This window comes from Pimephales promelas, chromosome 1 (genome assembly GCF_988280905.1).
Source record: "Pimephales promelas chromosome 1, fPimPro1.hap1.1, whole genome shotgun sequence".
NCBI classification, from domain to species: Eukaryota; Metazoa; Chordata; class Actinopteri; order Cypriniformes; family Leuciscidae; genus Pimephales; species Pimephales promelas.
Genome location: NC_142769.1, coordinates 46,899,494 through 46,919,441, shown reverse-complemented (window position 1 = coordinate 46,919,441; position 19,948 = coordinate 46,899,494). Strand labels below are relative to the sequence as shown.

General features: G+C 37.2%; 1 protein-coding gene across 2 annotated transcripts in view; it reads left to right on the top strand.

The window, feature by feature from the left end:
* acap1 (ArfGAP with coiled-coil, ankyrin repeat and PH domains 1) overlaps positions 1-19,948 on the top strand; it is a 34,880-nt gene that overhangs the window by 12,107 nt on the left and 2,825 nt on the right. For both annotated transcript variants that reach the window (XM_089130614.1, XM_039658922.2), the window contains exons 9-23: positions 1,153-1,248; positions 7,104-7,178; positions 7,290-7,402; positions 8,388-8,439; positions 8,815-8,915; positions 10,093-10,204; positions 12,895-13,094; positions 13,168-13,237; positions 13,355-13,449; positions 15,429-15,622; positions 15,743-15,790; positions 15,889-16,061; positions 16,157-16,266; positions 18,231-18,341; positions 18,444-18,499. In XM_089130614.1, coding sequence (XP_088986740.1) covers positions 1,153-1,248; positions 7,104-7,178; positions 7,290-7,402; positions 8,388-8,439; positions 8,815-8,915; positions 10,093-10,204; positions 12,895-13,094; positions 13,168-13,237; positions 13,355-13,449; positions 15,429-15,622; positions 15,743-15,790; positions 15,889-16,061; positions 16,157-16,266; positions 18,231-18,341; positions 18,444-18,499 — 1,606 coding nt within the window. The remainder of the gene's footprint in view (positions 1-1,152; positions 1,249-7,103; positions 7,179-7,289; positions 7,403-8,387; positions 8,440-8,814; positions 8,916-10,092; positions 10,205-12,894; positions 13,095-13,167; positions 13,238-13,354; positions 13,450-15,428; positions 15,623-15,742; positions 15,791-15,888; positions 16,062-16,156; positions 16,267-18,230; positions 18,342-18,443; positions 18,500-19,948) is intronic.

Here is a 19,948-nt window from a genome sequence, read left to right as displayed (position 1 = left end):
CACCTCATTTTTCAAAAAATCTGCAACGGTTTGTTCGAAGATTCAGGCCCCGCCCACACTACTGCGTTTTCGTTTAAAAACGAAGACCTTTTGCTAGGTTTGCACCTCCCGTCCAGACTAAAACGGAAGAAAACGAACACCTAAAACAGAGAAGTTTAGAAGCGCTGCAGCTCCGATTTGCGTTTGGAATCTCCGGAGGGCGTTTTAGTGAAGACGGGACAAAACGGAGAAGTTTAGAAACGATGACGCAGAGGCCCACGCTCGGCTCTATGATTGGGTGTCATCAGTCATGACGTATCCTTCCCTGATTCGTCAGCCACCGTTTACACCGACACGCGCATGCCCAGTGTTGGCGAATGGTCACGTGATCCGCGTTTTCAGTCGTTTTAATGTGGACGGAGATCAATTCTAATACGCAGATAAAACGCTGGTGTGGACGGAGATCGTATTCGTTTTTAATTCTTCGTTTTTATACGAAAACGCAGTAGTGTGGATGGGGCCTCAGTCTCTCTAAACCCCTCCTTTGAACCCCTACTCTGCTCTGATTGGTCAGATGGCATAGTCTGTTGTGATTGGTCTACAGCTTACAGCGGCAGTCGGAAATAGAACGCATTATTACCATATCTGAATTTCAGCTCCGGATCTTCCTCAGCGCTTTATACACAGTAAAATGAACAATATTGATAGCTTCGGTTTTACCATTTTAATTCCAGTGCGAGTCCTCGTCTTTTTGAAGAGCATCAAAGTGGATTCTCAGCGCTGAAAACAGCGTCTTCTTGAATATGAACAACACGAACCAAACTCTTCCAGTCTCAGCTACAATTACATGTGTTTGAGGGTCAAAGTGGACGTTTTTCAAGGACAGCCAATGATGACTAGACTGGCATTATGCAAATTGGTTGCATTGTTAGTTTGGTTTATAATAGGAAGTGAGAATTCAATCAATTCATCAATTCTTTCTTTTAGGAGACAATAACTTTATTTGTCGTGCACTTTGATCTTTAAAACTTTTCAGACCTTTTACATTCAGTAACAGCGATATTACACACTGCAGGTGCTATTTGAAGCATAATAGGGGCGCTTTAAAATAATCAGGACTGAATGGTAACTTACAGTCACTTTGTGTTTGTCTCTTGTGTCAATGTGTGTCAGATGCTTTCTCTTATGGACGCCCAGGCTCTGTTCTTCCAACAGGGCTATCAGTCACTTACAGAACTGGAAAAGTACCGCAAACTGCTGAGTGATGAGGTGAGCATAATCTGTCTGTCTGAAATGTTTCAAGTGGTTTCCCCAAATTCAACTTTAACAAATGTATTCAACTCCCTGAGTAGAATCCCTCACAACAGCACAAATCTGCAAAACAGGTGTTGTCTCACTACTAATCAAGGGCTTCATTAGTTGCACCTGGTGTGCTTGAGCTAGAACACATGAAATATCTGAACTGGCTAGGTTTGTTGAGTGTCATGTTTGACTGCACGTTAGAAATATGGCCAAGTTTACACAAAGCCGGGTATTTAGAGAAACGAACATTTCCATTGTGCACACACCCGCATAAAAACGCAGTCGAGCGCCATCATAACTATGCCAAACCTATGGGCGGTAATGTAGGGAGAAGGATAAAGCCACACAAGCCAATCAGAAGCCTCATAATCAACAAGAGACCCTGTTTCTCCCAGTTCACACGACAACACGTAACCAGTGTTTTCAGAAATCTCCACTTTGGCCTGAGTTTTTAGAAATAATCGTTTTCTGTGATAAAAACGGGGTTTTCGTGTAAATGAGAGGCCAAACCGCTGGGAAATATCTGCGTTTTCCCCTCGTGTAAACGGGGCCTAAGTCATAAGAACGGTCCAAAAAGTTAAAAGAAGATATCATTGCCCTTCACAAACAAGGAACACGATATAGAAAGATAGTAAAGGAACTAAATGTTCCTAGAGACACTGTTGGAAGCAGTGTTGGGAAAGTTCACCTTCCACATCAACTAGTTCAATGTTCAGTTCACACATTTTAAAATGAACGAGTTCAGTTCATAGTTGATTCTTCAAAAAATTAACTAGTTCATTTATCGTTCTTTTTTCCATATGTTGCCCTTCAAAATCCACATTTAGATGGAGTTTAAACCTATCTGTTTTAATCTGTAAATTTCTTCTAAATTCACCAATTTAGATTTCTAAATTCCAGGGGGAAAGACTCTTTATGGTTGTAAGTCATTAACTTTAATAATAAGAATTTTAGGCCATAACGTGTCATTAAAACATCCGGATTTTTCATACAAGGTCATAAATTACATTTAGCCACGTCTTTAAATTGATATTGATTCATTATCGCGATATAATTTTTCTCGATAAAACTATATCAAGTTCGAGTCAATATCGTCATCCGATTCAATACTCGATATCAATATCGAGTTCGATAAATATTTGACAGTGTTTGAATGCCAAAAGCGGAACGAAACTCATTTGAACCACGCGCGACTCACGGACTGTTTATCCGCTCGGCTCAAACTTTAGTCCAAACTCATTAGCCCCTTTTCCACCAAAGCATTTTGAGAGCCGGTTCGGAGCCGGTGCCTGCCCGCGAACCAGTTCTTTGTGTTTCGACAGCCATAGAACCGGTTCTCGGCCAGGAGAACTGGTCCCAAAGCGGCACCAACTCTTTGCTGGACTAGAACCGTTCTTTTACCACGTCATGCTTACGTCGGGGGCTGGGCCGGGTTTAGATGTGTTCTGAACATCTTTTTTGACCATAATAAAGGATCGCAAAGCCAAGAGAAACATTTGCAGAAACACGATGGAGTCCGCCTTTGTTGTTAAGCTTGAAGTTGGCGCAAGCGTTTTTATTTTTTATTCGAAACATAAGCAAAGAAAACAGTCACGATATGAAACAAATAAATGGAAAGAAAAAAGACACAAGACAGGGGTACATAACTTATCAGAAAAGATTACATATCAAACGAAAAGATTAAAAGATTTACATATTTCAATTGTTTTTAAAGCCTCCTTGGTACACGAGTTAGAGATAATCACAAAGTAATGCACTTGCAAGCGTTTCTTTCTAGCGACGTACACAGTGACGTAACGACGTCGTTCCCTGGGCGCTCTAGTCAGTGGAAAAGCAAACAGGTTCTGAATGGGATCGCAAGTTGAACCAACTCCGAACCATCTTTGAACCAGCACCAGTTCTGAACCAGTTCTTTTTGGGTGGAAAAGGGGTAATAGACGGAGCTGCTGGCTGGTGTTGCCAGATTGGGGGTTTTTCCGCTACATATTAAGGCCTGTTTATGTGTGTTTTACCCGGGTTTTCGCCTGGAGGGCTCTATAGAAATCTGGCACCCTACTGTACGAAGCTAAACTGAGAGAGCGTGCGTTCACAGACACCAGAATGAACTCGTTCACAGTATTGTTCATCAGGCAGTACGTTCAGTTCACGTTCACCCAAAATATGGACGCGTTCAGGCACAACACTGGTTGGAAGCATAGTTCACACATTCAAAGTTAAAGGAACAGAGAAAGGAGGATATCATCGGCTGCAACCAGATTTCTGAGAAGGTTCAGAAAAACCCTTGAGTGACTACAAAACAAAACTTGGTGGCAACAGGCCCTGAGGTTTCAGCTGCACAGTAAGGCATCGTACTAAACGCATGCGGTTTCCATGCCAGACCTACAAGACTTACACCACTACTGACCCAAAAGCATATAAATAAGCCACAGAAGTTTTAGGATTCTGTTCTGTGAAGCAATGAAACAAAGCTGGAACTTTTCGTCCTGATGGATCGAGGATGTTCTGCGGCTGCTTTGCCGTAGCGTGTGGAAGCCAAGATGGATTAATTGAAGTATCAGGAAATCCTAAGAGAAAACAGTCAATGAGGAAGCTGAGGCAGCACACAAACCCAAGAACATGGCTGGACCGGGGGCCACTGCACACGACGAATGGGCTCAGATTTCTTTCTGTCTGGTTATACATCTCGTTTGCTGCAGGTCGTAGGGTTTTCTACTCGGTACTACAGATGCTTGCCACAAAGGGGTTGAAGGCATTTTCAGTTGAATATGGGGAAACCAATTTTGTTGTGTTGAGCTATTTCAATTATTATTTTTTGTTCATTGCAAACAGCTGAAAGTCTGTAAATTTTGCAGATAAACCTGATTTGCAATGGGGGTTAAATCATCACAACTATATCTATCTATCTATTGATCGATGTATATTTCATAAGCATGTGAAGCAGCTTGTGGCTTAAAAACACACTGAAAAAACTGTGAAGTACCGGGTTTGAAAAATAAAGAAACTCACACATAACACTGATCATCATGTTGTGAAGTAAAAAAGATTTCAGAGATCACATGATGGCCCATCATGACAGGAAGTTTTCTGCCAGAGTGAGCAACAACAGGAAACAGTTTTTGTATCACACACTGGTTTGTGTGTGTTGGCTTGTTGGCACACACTTTTGTGCTCACAGAACTGTAAAACTGCCTGAAAAATACATCAACACTTTGTAAGAATGTAAACAAACACCAACCCCAGTTTGTGGGCTTAAAATGTACATGTTATTTCTAAGATTTGCCAATATCTGCAGGTTTTGAAGTTACCTGCCTATATGATGTGTAGCCCTCAAACAGTATTCACTTTATAGCCCTTATGTGGACAAATGAGGGCACAGAGGACTCAGGTGTGATCCTAATTTTTATTTATTATAAATGTTATATCACTGTCTTCGATAAAGTTTTGTCTATCCATTTATGGTGTTTTTTTTTTATTTTGGGGATATTTTTGAATTTATTTACTTCAAAAAGTACCATATTTTCTATGTAAATTATGCTTATTTTTATGTTTCATTTTTTTAATTTTTTTAACTTATTAAAATATCATTCCAATAGACCATTTCACAAGATGTAAACAACACTGGTCCAGAAGCACTTCCTGTTTCAGTTTTTTAACACTACATAAAAGCTGGGATAAAATACAACCAACAGAACATATAAAACTGAATCAGAAAGTTAAACAAACATCTTTAAGATGTTTTCTTTACATGTGAAATACAGAAAACAGTTACAAACGGAAACAGGAAGTGCTTCTGGACCAGTGTTGTTTACATCTTGTGAAATGGTCTATAAGTTCTTAGAGCTAAAACCTAAAGATAAAGTGACTTTGCTGTCACCTGGTGTCTTATTTTGGCTTATTTTATTTTATTTTTCCCATTCATTTCCCATTTTTTTGACCCAAATACACGATTAAGGAGTTTTTTTTCCACCCACGTAACATTGAAGAGTTGAGTCAAAAAAAATAGTGTGTGTTCAGAAGGCAAATTTAGGAAAAGTAGCCAAGTCTTGTACCGCTCAGATGAAGGGAAGTATTTTTAAAAAATAAATAAAAACTACTTTGCCCACATTTGTCCAGAATACGGTTTTAGGGGTTAAAAGTTGTTCAAGATTCATATATTCGTGTATAAATATCTGGACAAAGCAATGAGTTGATGTTACTGAGGAACATGAAGTTGAAATGTAGACGTTTTAGACAGGAAACACACTCACCTTCTACTGGCCTGCGAAAACCACAAAACCTGCTCGTAGCTTCCTGTACGCACAGGAAATGGTGAAAAGCTTAGCAAGACAAATGTCAAGAGTGATCGCAAGAGCCTATTCATAGCAGTGAAGTTCTTTCGAGCATTATACAGATTGAAAATGAAAAAAATGGACACATTGTCGTGGGTAGAGGGACAAATAGATGTGGCGATGGGATCGGGACGTGTTTTTGCCAGAATTGGGGGAATCAAGGAAGGGAAAAGATAGGGGGAGAGAACAGGAACTTCGGTGGAATAACAAGCGAAAGTGGAGAAGGTGATCTTCGTGACCTCTTCTTCTCAGGAAGTTGAGCAAGTCCCTTTCCGATTCAGTTAAGCCCTGGCCTGAGTGACTTGCACGTTGACTCTTCGCTAACTGTGGTCCAAAAACCCGCCGCACCCCAGATAGACTACAATTACAGTGGACTTATCATCACAACTGTTGACAAGAAAGGTCACGTAATAGCTATATACAGCAGTGGGGATTTAGACTGAACCTCAGTGCATGTGTTTATAATTGTGTGATATACAATTAACCTTCCATTCTGAGATCTAGTTAAATGGTCCAAACCTCAATCTTAAAGTGTTTCCATCTTTTCAGGATTTTCTGTCCTATGCTCTGGTGTTTTGTGAGGTTATCACATGATTTTTTTTTTTTAAGTCTGGCCTGTAAAAGATACTTGCTTAAAGGGATAGACTTTGAAATTAATGTTTGGTATGTTTTAGCTTATCTCAAGGGCATCCTAGATGTAGGCGTCTTTGTTTCCGCTGTAGTTTCAATTTTGATATTTTTAGGTCAAACCATTGTCTGTCAGTCATATAATGGAGGTCTATGGTCACCACCTCAAAGAGCATGCACAGAGAAGTCAAAATTAAACAAGATTTAATGACTCGTAAATGCAAGTACACATTGATGCCCTAAGACACGAAACGAGCGGTTTGTGTGAGAAAACGAACAGTATTTACTATTTATATAGTTTTTACCTCTTGTAACCACAGCCAACGCGAGTAACAAAGTTATGTAATCAATTACTTTTTTCAAGTTACTAAGTAACTAATTTTTTAATTTACAACCAAATATCTGAGTTACTTTTTCAAACAAGTAGCCTAACGCAAGTTACTTTTTCACATGACAGCTCGTCTGTCCCCACGTTGAGAGAAATCGTGAGTAAGTGCAGATTCTCAGTATTACTCAAAACATTTGCAAACTCTTATTAATTATATTCGGTTGCACAAATATACTTTATACATTTAATCTCACTTTATTAAGCAATGCATTTGCCGAAGTGAAGATAGTGTTGAACTTTCTTCTCCTGCATTATTTTTCCTGACAGGTTTGTTTGAGTTGCGCCCTCTACTGTACAGGCATGAACTTGCATTTCCTTCATCCCGAGGCTTAATCATTTCACTTTGGTGTGAAAGGGATTTTCAATTAGCTAATCTAAAAACAGATACGCGTAACAGATGGTGTTCAGTGCTCCTTTAACTTTGATTTAGATACAAATAAAGGACTGTAAACTATAAAATGTGACCTCTTTTTGTCTAGTATGCTCAAATGGCCCTGAATTCTGCAAGAGAGAAACGGGACATGGAGCAGAGACTCGGTACAGTCAAGAAAAAGGTAGTAATATGCTTTCTCTCTCTCTCACACACACACATGCACCATTGTATCTCTACACAAAGACACTATACATGCATCTAAGGGAAGATATATGTGTGTGACTGTCTTTAGGATGTGTCGTATGATGACTCCATTATGGACTTCAGCCCAGATGCACCCAATGGCATCGCGATGGAGGGTTACCTGTACAAGAGAGCCAGCAATGCGTTCAAAACATGGAGCAGGTACACACTCTTCCACTTTCTCAATCACAGGATTATTCTCGTTACTTTAAAATTAATCAATACTATTAATAATAATATTAAAAGTAGTGCAAGCAGAAGGCTTTTTTATGAAGTTACTTCTTTGAACGACATATTTAATGAGATTATGCCTGAAAAGGTTCTGGATTTTTTTTATCATATTATAATATAATATGACTTCTTGTTTATATTTGAAGAGTTCAGATGCAAAAGCCTCTAAATGCCACTTGAAATTTTCTTCTTTAGTGATGATTTTTATCAAACTTGTATATTTAAGTTCAGTAATTTCACTTAAATAACAATTAATAGGTAATTATCATTGCCATTTAAGTGAAATCACTGAACTTAAATATACAAGTTTGATAAAAATCATCATTAAAGAAGAAAATTTCAAATGGCATTTAGAGGCTTTTGCATCTGAACTCTTCATTTGTTTTGTTTTTGTTGTATTTATATGATGTTTGTATTTTTGTAAATGAATTTTTGCCATGAAAATAGCTCTGACTGCTGACATGGCACGAAATAAAATAATCTGAATCTATTAAAAGTAGTAAACGAAATTTAGTAGTAAATTATTAAAAAGATAATAAATGACTAAACGCTGATAATGATTTAGTGGTTCTGTTAAGTTTACTTTTTGGAGGTCTTTAATTATCCTTTAATTCATCCTAATCAATTCTTTAGCTATTTGTAAAGCTGTGATGAAGGGTTATTATTTTATCGTGAATTCAGTTTCACTCATTATTGGCAAATATTCTCGTTTTATATTTCATTATCATGCGGTAATGTATGATGCAGAAGTGTTTGCTCTTTCACCTGTCACCCTTTTGTATGTGTGTGTCCGTTGAGGGGGTTGAGTGTGATTTTCAAAGGCTGTAGGTGTGTGTTGAATAACAATCATATGTCTGATTGCATTATTAATACCTTACATGGCCATGGTGTGTGTGTGTGTGTGTTGATACTGCAGGCGCTGGTTCTCCATTCAGAAGAATCAGCTGGTTTACCAAAAGAAACATAATGTAAGTATCAGATTGTCTAGCAAAATGATCACGTAGCATTAACCAATAGAAGTAAAGCCACACATTTTTTTAAGCCTCTAAGTGCCGTTTGAAATTTTCTTCTAGAATGATAATTTTTATCAAGCTTGTATATTTAAGTTCAGTGATTTCACTTAAATGGCAATGATGATTACCTATTAATTGTTATTTAAGTGAAATTACTGAACTTAAATATTCAAGTTTGATAAAAATCATCATTAAAGAAGAAAATTTCAAATGGCATTTAGAGGCTTTTGCATCTGAACTCTTCATTTAGAGTTTTTTTTTTTTTGGTGATCTTAGAAACACACAATGCATTAGTTTTATTTAAACAAGCTCTCGGTCTCTCTGTAACAGGAGCAGATCACTGTTGTTGTCGAGGACTTGCGGTTATGCACAGTGAAGCCCTTCAGTGAACAAGACAGACGATTCTGCTTTGAGGTTGTCTCTCCCTCCAAGTGAGTCTGTGTGTGTGTGTGTGTGTGTGAAATGTACTAAACTGTCAGAACTGGCCTGACATTTGTATTTTTGAGCATTTTTCTGATTCATGTAGTGTTCAGTGTTGTGCAAGTTACTTCCAAACTGTAATACATTAGGTATTACTTGTTACTGTTATTTAAAAGTAATTCATTACCTTACAATATTACTGTCTCAGAATTGTAATGCGTTACATTACTCATGTATTACTTTTGAGTTACTTTCACCAAAATAACTAAGTAGAACTTAACGTTTGGGCTGTAACGATATGCAATATGAAACCAAAATCGCGATTCGCCACACGACTCAGATCCACGAACAGAATCGCGACACACCTCTTCCAACTACCAGCGTTATTCTCCTTACCGTCCATATCCAATGCTGCCTTATCTTTAAATTAGGCTATTAGTATTATTTGAAGTTAACATGATAAATACGTAGACCTACACCACAAAACTAGTTAAGGAGCATTATGGACATGACATTTGCAGTCAAAACTTGAAATAAAAATTCTCAGAAAATACATGTATTGAAACGTATAGGCTACTTCCTCAAAGGACTCCAGACATTAGACAAATATCAGTCTATGTTTTATTTTTAATATTAGGGAAAAGACACACATTCATGCGTGACAAAAAAAAATAGGAGGTAAAATATATTTTTTGTAATTCTGTTAATTACACTGCGCAAATCGGATGAGGAAGGGTTGGCTCTCCAGTCTCCATAGAACTTAAAATATTCATTTTATTTTAGTTTTCGTGTTCGCATTTCTGAGGAAAAAACAATGTTACAGACGCGACCGCTCTGAACTGGCACTAAAAGACTGCTTTAAAACTTTCACATAGTATGTTGCCTTTAAGAAGTAAAAGCAGACAATACACTGTAATACAACTGTAATACAAGCCTCACTGAACATGTAATGAGTAAAATATTACTGAAAATTGATTAGTAATGCCTTACACTACTGCGTTACAGCAAAAAGTAATATGTTACTGTAATGTATTACTTTTGTAATGCGTTACTCCCAACACTGGTAGTGTTTATGCTCTTGCTGCGATTTGTCCTCCTGTAAATATGTTATTCTGCATTTAGGCAAGTCTGTACATATCCCATTCTCCAAATGACAGGGTGTGTGTGTGTGTGTGTGTGTGTGTGTAGGAGCTGTTTATTACAGGCTGATTCAGAGCGACAGCAGCAAAGCTGGATCAGCGCTGTCCAGAACAGCATCGCCTCAGCATTCCAGGACAGAAGAGATGACAATCTTAGCTCTGTATGTCTCACACACACACACACACACTAGGGTGACCACCCGTCCCGCTTTGCGTTGTACTGCACAGCATTTTTACCTCTTGTCCCGCACGTCGCATATTGAGGAAATGTCCCGCATTTTCATCAGTCTATTAGTTTTTAATATCATATTAAGAAAATGTGCATGCGTTCTTTTGCCTTTTTTAAGAAAGCATTCCACTTATTACTTTTATATACAACAGCTGTGTTTTAGCTATACACTATCCAATGGTTGAAAAGAAAGGAGTAAACACGGTCACTCATTGGTTGTGACGGCTGTCAATCAAAATGTGGACCGGTGATTCGTTTCATATATGTTCCCTGTCGGAAAACAAATGAAAAATTTCATTTAACGGAAGTTATCTGTTGTTGTTTAACCTGCAGTGGTTGCTTTAATTCACATCCTTTCTAAAAATATGAACGTTTTTGGTTTTGGTGTTTAATATATTCTTAATATATAAGACTGTCCATCTAATTTCATGTTGTTTTATATTTTATTTGTTGGATTTTTGCTGGACTTGGTCAGAACTGTTTCTAAAATATTTATATACATGATTCCTGCTGCCTTTGGGCTCAGTGATGCTGAATTTAAAAGACTTTTTTTTTTTTTTTGAAAAAAAAAAGATTTTTTTCTGGAAGGGACTAAAGAACAAATCATTTTTATCAGCTGAAAGGCAGAATATAAATGTTTTTATCAAGTTAGATAGACATTATATAACAGTTTCAGGGTATGTTTTAGTGTTGGTAACATGTCCCACACAAACTTATGATTGTCCCACATTTGGTTTGTTTGATGGTGGTCACCCTAACACACACACATAAATGTTTAACTAAATATCTAAGTGCAGACATTCCATCGAGCTCTATAGATTTATATAAAGCTACTTATTCTGACAATATATTACTACTGACTAGGTATGTCAAAAGTACCAAGTTAAAATAAATGATAAACGATAACAATCTTTCTACAGTATTGTTTGTACAGTATTCACTGCTGTCTGGCTTTGCAGCCTTCACAGGCATATTTGCACGTATGCTCTGAATAATCACATCTTCCTGTGTGATGTGGTTGCATGCAGCATTTAAATGGTTTCTTGGTTTCTTTTCTCAATATTTAGAATTTTTTTGCACCCTCAGATTGTCCTATCATAACAAACCATACATCAATGGAAAGCTTATTTATTCAGCTTTCATGTGATGTATATATGTCAATTTTAAAAAAATGGACACATAGGACTGCTTTTGTGGTCCAGGGTCACATGTATCATATATAACAAAATATTACAACTGTGTTAAAGGAGTTGTTCACTTTTGAAAAAACTTTTGCTGATAATTTACTTTTGTCTTATCAATCCAAACGATCGCTCATTTAAAAAAACAAAAAAACAAAGTTTAAGTTTTATAAGCTCGAATGGTCGCCTTGCTCTGTTCTGTGATGCGCGTTCGTGACTCTCCTGTTCGAACTCGTTCATCAAAATGAATGAATCTTTTTTCGTGTCATTTGGTTCGTTCAACGAACAAAATGAACAAATTGACTCGAAAAAAGATCGGAGCCTCAAAGTTCGAACAGGAGAGTCACGAACGCTCATCACAGAACAGAGCAAGGCGACCATTTGAGCTTATAAAACTTAAACTTTATTTTTTTTTTTTAAATGAGCGATCGTTTCGCTTGATAAGACCCTTATTCATCGTCTGGAATCGTTTAAAGCCCTTTGAACAGTTTGCACTGAAACTGTCTTTTGGACCTTGAACCGTTTGGTTCCCATTGAAGTCCATTATATGGAGAAAAATCCTGGAATGTTTTCATCGAAAACCTTAATTTCTTTTCGACTGAAGACAGAAAGACATGGATATCTTGGATGACATGGGGGTGAGTAAATTATCAGGAAATTTTTTTTGAAAAGTGAACTACTCCTTTAAGCCTTGCAAAATGTCTAAAATGGCATCAATATTAATCAAACTACACTATTAAGAGGTATTGATTTTGTTTATTCCTCACTGTTTACTTGGAAAAACATGAAGCACAGTTTACTTTGCTTAATTAATTGAGAAAAATGTGAAAAGTATGTTACAGTTTGTATTTATGCGTTAGTTTTATTAATAGTCACATTTTACATACAATAGTGTGTTCAGTAGTATATTCCGGGGTTTTTTATTTTTTGGGGTTTAAAATGGCCTCAAGAAACATTAAATTTCAGTGGTATTGATACAAATTACAGATTTTTTGATATTGTGACAATCCAACTACAGACTAGTCTCTTGTAGCCAGACTCCATCACAGCTTTTATTGGCCAAAGACCAGAGGCCATTCTTCCATGAGGGTGTTTGGCATCAAGTCGGCTTTGTTTCCAGGTGGACTGTTAAAAAACGCGACACACATCTCCCAGAAATCCTGTAGAATTCAAACAATCAGATTTTGAAACTCCTGAAGTGTTTCTTATTTTGTGTGCCTTATGCATCGGACGTTCAGCCAGCGGTGATTGTTTAATTATATAATATACAAATATTATATTATTTTTAGTATTAAATATTATATATATTTAAAGTTTATATATTATAAACCAACCGAAAAAAAAAAATGAAACGGCACGTTTATTGTACACTTACACACAACCAGATTTAGCTAAAATGCTAAAAAAATTAGCTAAAAGTGGGCATGTGTGTGTTTAACAGAGAGATCGCTGCAGCTCAGTGTCTGCGGGAAGTGTGCGTCTGAGCGGAGGGGAGCCGGAGACGTCTCATCGGGAAGCCCTGGAGGAGGTGCAGGCCATCTCCGGGAACGGACAGTGCTGTGACTGCGGGGAGCCCGGACCCGACTGGGCCTCGATTAATCTGGGCATCACACTGTGCATTACATGCTCTGGCATACACAGGTAACACACACACACACACAGCTATATAACATGTCATACGAATATCCATCTGAATTGGGTTTGGTGTTTGCAGGAGTTTAGGTGTCCACTTCTCAAAGGTACGATCCCTCACGCTGGACTCATGGGAACCAGAGCTCGTCAAAGTAAGAAAGCATGCATGTCATGCTCATACATTTATGTATGAGATAAAATAGTTTTTTTGATTAGTTAGACTTCTCATTTTGTCCATTTCTGCTTCTTCTATGTATTCTTTCATACAGCTCATGTGTGAGTTAGGAAACTCAGCCATTAACAAGATCTATGAGGCGCGTATTGATGAGATCACAATCAAGAAGCCCCACCCCTCTAGTCCGAGGTACAGTAAATGCAGTGTACTAGTTAATTGGCATAACCACAATCAGCATGTCTATATGAAAGTTGTTAATATGGAAATATGAATTTTTTAGTTTTTTAATGAAATTATACTCCGTGTGTCCACCAAAGCGTTTTTCCACGCGCCTGGCGTGCGTTTTCAATTGTTTTCAATGGGAGCGCCGCGTTTTTTAAACGCCATGAGTGTGACGAGGTGCTGAGCTTTTTTTTTTTTTACGCTGAAGCGCCCGGCGTTTTTTACTGGTCGCCGAGAGTTGAAAAATGTTCAACTTTGGATAAAACGCAGCGCTCATCACTGTCACTTTTTACCCAGCCGTCCAATCACAGTGGAGGAGGGGCGGTACTAAACCACACTGACCAACTGTCACAACATTCAAATTGCATTCAAATTGCAAACATTCATATTGTCTCAACATGCAAATTAGTTAAAATATCCTCTAATCTAGAGCGATTTTTGCCTGCGAGCTTGAGCTTCTAACGGCGCGGACGCAAAACCAGGACTGGAGTCAGAGCACATTCCTCTCTGCACTCTAAGCGTTCTGTTATCACTCCGATTTCGTCCACTACGGGTTTTCCAGTCTCACTCACAGGAAAAACTGTTCCGCGTTCAATCGATTTTTAAAAGATAATCTTATGTTTTACTGACTGCTCCCCCGCAAGAATTTTTTTTACATTTTAAGGTTAAATGCATCAGATCAGATCAAAATTAAGAGTTCAACCCATGAACTGCTCGTTAAACAAAGATAAAGCATTGATTTGTACTAGGACAATAAAGAGGGCTCAAACATCTTTTTAGTTGTGAGAGTCTCAGTCTACATTACATTATCAATGGTGTTTTCGGATGACAAACAATTATTATAATAATGTAATAATGATTTATATAATTATTCCTATGTCGTAAAATCCATATAGGCTATATAGGCTACTATATAAATGAAAATGAATATTTCAAAAGTATATTTTAATCAACATTACACTATAATATAGGAAAATTAAAATACTTTTGTCCTATTTCTACACTTACTAGAAATAAACCCTTGAGCTTTTATTTAGGAGAAAACAGATAGCCATGCTGATCGGGTCATTAATTCACCTAAATAAATCCATGGTTCATTGTTGGCAAAATGATCATGATAGCCTTCATATATCTAGAATATGTGGTACAGTCATTGATTAGGCATACTTTGCTATTCTATAAATTAATATAAGCCTAATAAGTGATTATAATATGCTATATGGGAAGTGTGAAATCACCAACTGTAACCGAATGGAAACAGAGACTAAAACAGATTTACATGATTGAAAAAATTACTGCATCATTACAATTGAAAACTGACCTTTATAATCAAAAGGTGTCACATGGTTAGAGAATATTTAAATCTATAATCCCCTTTTTTTTTTTTTTACATTATATATTATATATCATTACAAGGCTGTATATTATTGTATCGTGTTTGTTGAGATGTGAACATTAAGGTGCAGCTATATATATATGTATTTGGTTATTTATGTATTTTATTTTTTCTTTATTTTATTTTTGTTATTTTATCACTTGAAATCTCTTATTGTCTCAGATAATGTTCCTTTTGTTATGTTCTGTGAAAAATATAAATAAAAAGTACAAAAAAATAATAATAATAATATGCTATATGAATTCCGAGGGTCATTACCGAATACCCCCCCCCCCCCAAACCCAACAAAAGCAACCCTATGTGTGTGTGTGTGTGTCTTGCTATGCTAGTCATCACTAAAACCACAGAATTTTGTTTAGAACATATAATCTGTGTGTGTGTGTGTGTGTGTGTGTGTGTGTTTTGATGTGCTAGTCATCACTAGAACCACAGAATTTTGTTTAGAACATATAATCTGTGTGTGTGTGTGTGTGTGTTTTGATGTGCTAGTCATCACTAGAACCACAGATTTTTGTTTAGAAGAACATATAATCAGTGTGTGTTTTCTTAGGCAAGATAAAGAGTCGTGGATTCGCTCGAAGTATGTAGAGAAGAAGTTCATCCACAAGCTCCCTGAGACGGGTCGAGCGACGGTCCTGCGGCGCTCCAGTGCCCGACGAACCCGAGCAACCTCGCAGGACAAACCGAACACACGCCCTGCCCTCAAACCCAAACCCAACCGAGCCACTCTGCCACGACTCACGGGTACTAAATCACTGCGCACACACACACACACACGATGACCCTAGTAAATTGAAACAATGGAAATAAGTGTCTGTTCCAGTTTCTATTGATCTAATCAGTTACTTGATGTTTCCCCTACAGGTCTGAGCCCAAGTGAAATAATGAAGAACCATTCCAGCTCCCATAAAGGTTACACACACACACACACACACAGATATGATGTTCACACATCCATTTGGACACTCCTTACTGACTCTCTCTCTCTCTCTCTCTCTCTCTCTGCACAGAGAATGATGAAGAGGAGGATCTGAGTGGTCTTCATCCCGGGGCTTTGCTGTATCGATCTGTGGCGATGCAGCATTTCCCTCTCATGGCAGACGCTCTGGCGCACGGCGCTGATGTCAACTGGGTCAATGTGGCCGAAGACAGCAGAACTCCATTAATACAAGCTGCTATGGCTGTGAGTGTGTGTGTGTGTGTGTGTGTGTGTGTGTCCAGCGTTCATGTTTTGAGTGTGCATTACAGTGAATAATTGCTGTGTAATTCTCCCTGCAGAATTCCCTGGCAGCCTGTGAGTTCCTCCTACAGAACGGCGCTAATGTTAACCAGGTGGACTCCAACGGGAGGGGACCGCTACACCACGCCACCATACTGGGACATACAGGGTAACACACTCAGACTTCACACTCATTTCAACAGTTATCTTCTTGATATCGATTCTTAGAATTTATTTTACTCGATGCTAATGTTTCCCGCAAAACTGTTTTATGGTGGCGCACCCTGGTGTTGAATCTGTGTATTAAAGCTGAATCTCCACAAGGCCCTGTTTACACCTCGTGTTTGACACTCGTTCACATCTGGTGTTTTAATATATATTTATTTACAGGTCAAGTTTCGACCGCTCACGTCTTCATCGTGATATAGAGTGCCGAAGTTACGACGTCACTCTGTAGGCCAAAACGCGGAAGTGAGTTAGCATTTTAGCACTCCCGGTTCACTCGCTCTAAAGCCTATGGGATTTTTGAATGGGTTTTTGCTAAATCGCCTGAAATAAGGTCTCTGGTGAACAAAGCCTCTAAATATTTTCACGTTTTGATCTATGACATAAAACACAGTTATAACCTGCTTGTGTTTTTTTTAAAACTTTATTGTGTCTGATTGTGTTTTTTAAAATCTTTATATATGCTTCAAAATGTATAAATTTTGGATTAACTTGTAAAGATTATCTTGCTAGACAAAACATGTAAGGGTCACAACTCTTTGTTAAACACAGATCTTATTTTTTGCGATTTTCCAAAAGTCTATGGGGAAAATGCATTGCTTTTCGACCGAGGGAACCCATGCGCCGCTAGCTTCCGGGTTGTCCTACAAAGTGACGTCATCACTTCGGCACTCTATTGCTAGAATAACAGTTTCCAGTGATGGGAATAACGGCGTTACTAACAGCGTTATATTTTTTATTTATTTATTTTTTAATTTATTTATTCATTGAGCTCACTGAAACGGTTTCCATCCGAGTAGGCTCGCAGATACTCACACAGAAACTCGCAATGAAACTCAAAAGGTCTTTGCGGCAACCCGTCAAAATAAAAGTTCGGTTTAACTTGACAGAAATATATTACTGTTGTACAGTAGAATTTAGATATGTCCTAATGTAATAATACACCAACACTAATCCAAATAAATTATGAAATTTTTAAATAACTGAATTTAAGGAATAATACATGTTTTAATTTTAACAGTAAAGCTCATTGTGGAGCATGTTATTTTACAAAAACGTTTATGATAAATTATCAAATTTGTGTTTTATGGCTTCATTTTATTACCAGCCAAAAAACAACACAGAAATAGTGTGGAATTTTTTTTCATATATATATATACAGTATATATATATATATATATATATATATAATGTTCATAATACATGATTTCAGTTAATTAGACGTGCTTTTTAATTGCTAAAAAATAACAGAAAGGATCTCGTGTGCCTACAATACCACTTTGTCGATGACTGTGTGGGGCTGTTTTGTATTTTTCTGTTCTCTGTGTTTCTTTTTTGTTGTTGTTGTTTTGTTTGTTTGTTTGTTTGTTTGTTTGTTTTCTTTTTCTTTTTCCCCTGTGTTACTGTTTTGTTAATCTGCAATAAAAAAAAAAAATAATAATAATAATAATTGCTAAAAAATGACATGCCCGCTCCTCAACACTATCAGTGTTCTAGTTCTGCTGTATGTGTTGCACTTTAAGGATAAAAATTTAATGCTATAAAATCCAGAGCTATTTAAGTAAGTCCTTTTTAAACACGATGGTGACGTGGAAATTCTGTTCACGTGTAGCAGGGTCACATTGGAAATCAGTCATTCAAGGTCTAACTTGTAGGATTTTGACAAATCAAACAAAATTACAGTATATTAAAAATATTTAAGATTCTGCACTATTTCTGTGTAACTTAGCCAATTTGTGATTAATCAAGTTAAGTCATGTTTGATCATCAAAGCTGTTTCAAATACGGTTATGTGTATTAATACATTAGAATCACATACATTGATTAACCAGGAAACCTAAAAATGGCACTTCATAACATAAAGGTTGGTGGTGACCTCTGACCTAACGTGTGTCTGTGCTGTCATAGGTTGGTGTGTCTGTTTCTTAAGAGAGGAGCGGACTACAACGCAAAAGACACTGATGATAAGGACCCAATCGGCATAGCCATAGATAACGCCAACGCCGACATCGTCACGCTGTAAGTAGTCTTGTCCGCACTAATTAGTTTTCTGCACATCTGATGAAGCTCTTCCTGCTAATAACTCGATTAACACGTCATCCGCTGTGCTCTTCCTCCCAGACTCCGGATAGCCAAGATGAACAAAGAGATGCGGGAGATGGACGGCACTCCATCAGGTCATTCTGAGGGGCGGGGCTTTGGTGCTAGGGGCGGGGCTGGGGCTGTGATTGGACACACTAAGAAAAGCTTTCAAACCATCAAGAATCAGCTGAGTGGTCGAGCATCAGCCGGCCAAAGTTAACTAGCTGTACATTTAGATGAGAAAACCTTGAGTGTAACAGAGAGTTAAAGGACAGTGTGTGGGTTTGTGCACTTTGATGAAGCACTTTATGGAAACACTGAATGTTAACACTACGTTTTTAATAGCACATAATGGTTTTGTTGGGAACTCCAAAACTGTGTTACACTATTAGTTCATCGCTAACATTACCAGTGGTAGAGTTACATTGACACTAAAAGAAACACTGTGGAAAATCATTTTAGTACCTGTGCTAGTTTTATAATATTTTTATAAGTAGTACTGATGGTTTTGCACGAGTCATGTACTGTGACAGTATGCTTTCAGAAAAATCTGTCTTTTGTTTGTATGGCTGGTGTTTATTCATCTATTAGAAACGCCTGAAGTGGAATGTACAGTGTTTTTAATTTTGATTTTATTTTAATATCTGGGTGAGATCTGATGAGGCATTGCAGTTTATTTTAACATAATGTAAAGGATAAACTCAAGATATCACCACGCTGAAATGTTTCCTCTTCTTTTCTTTCTTTCTTCTTCTTTACAGATTGCTCCGATTACAAAATTATTTTATTCAGACATAGTTTTGTATAAAAACTTTAAAATGTAAAATTAAATTTCTAAAAATTTAGAAAAGCTCCTATTGATTGGTAATGTTAAAATGTAATTGACCGCAATGATGTAGAATCTATCTATCTATCTATCTATCTATCTATCTATCTATCTATCTATCTATCTATCTATCTATCTATCTATCTATCTATCTATCTATCTATCTATCTATCTATCGGTCTATCTGTCTATCGGTCTATCTGTCTATTTATCTGTTTATCAGTATGTTTATCAGTCTATGTCTGTCTATCTATCGGTCTATATATCTATCTGTCTATCTATGTCTATCTATGTCTGTCTATCTATCTATCTATCTATCTATCTATCTATCAGTCTATCTATCTATCTGTCTATTTATCAGTCTATCTATGTCTATCTATCTATCAGTCTATCTATCTATCTATCGGTCTATCTATCTATGTCTATCTATCTATCTATCTATTTATCTGTCGGTCTATCTGTCTGTCTATCTGTCTATTTAACAATCTATCTATCTATCTGTCTATTTATCAGTCTATGTCTATCTATCTATATGTCTATCTATCGGTCTATCTATGTCTATCTATCTATCTATCTATCTCTCTATCAATCTATCGGTCTATCTATCTATCTATCTATCTATCTATCTATCTATATGTCTATCTATCGGTCTATCTATGTCCATCTATCTATCTATCTATCTATCTATCTATCTATCTATCTATCTATCTATCTATCT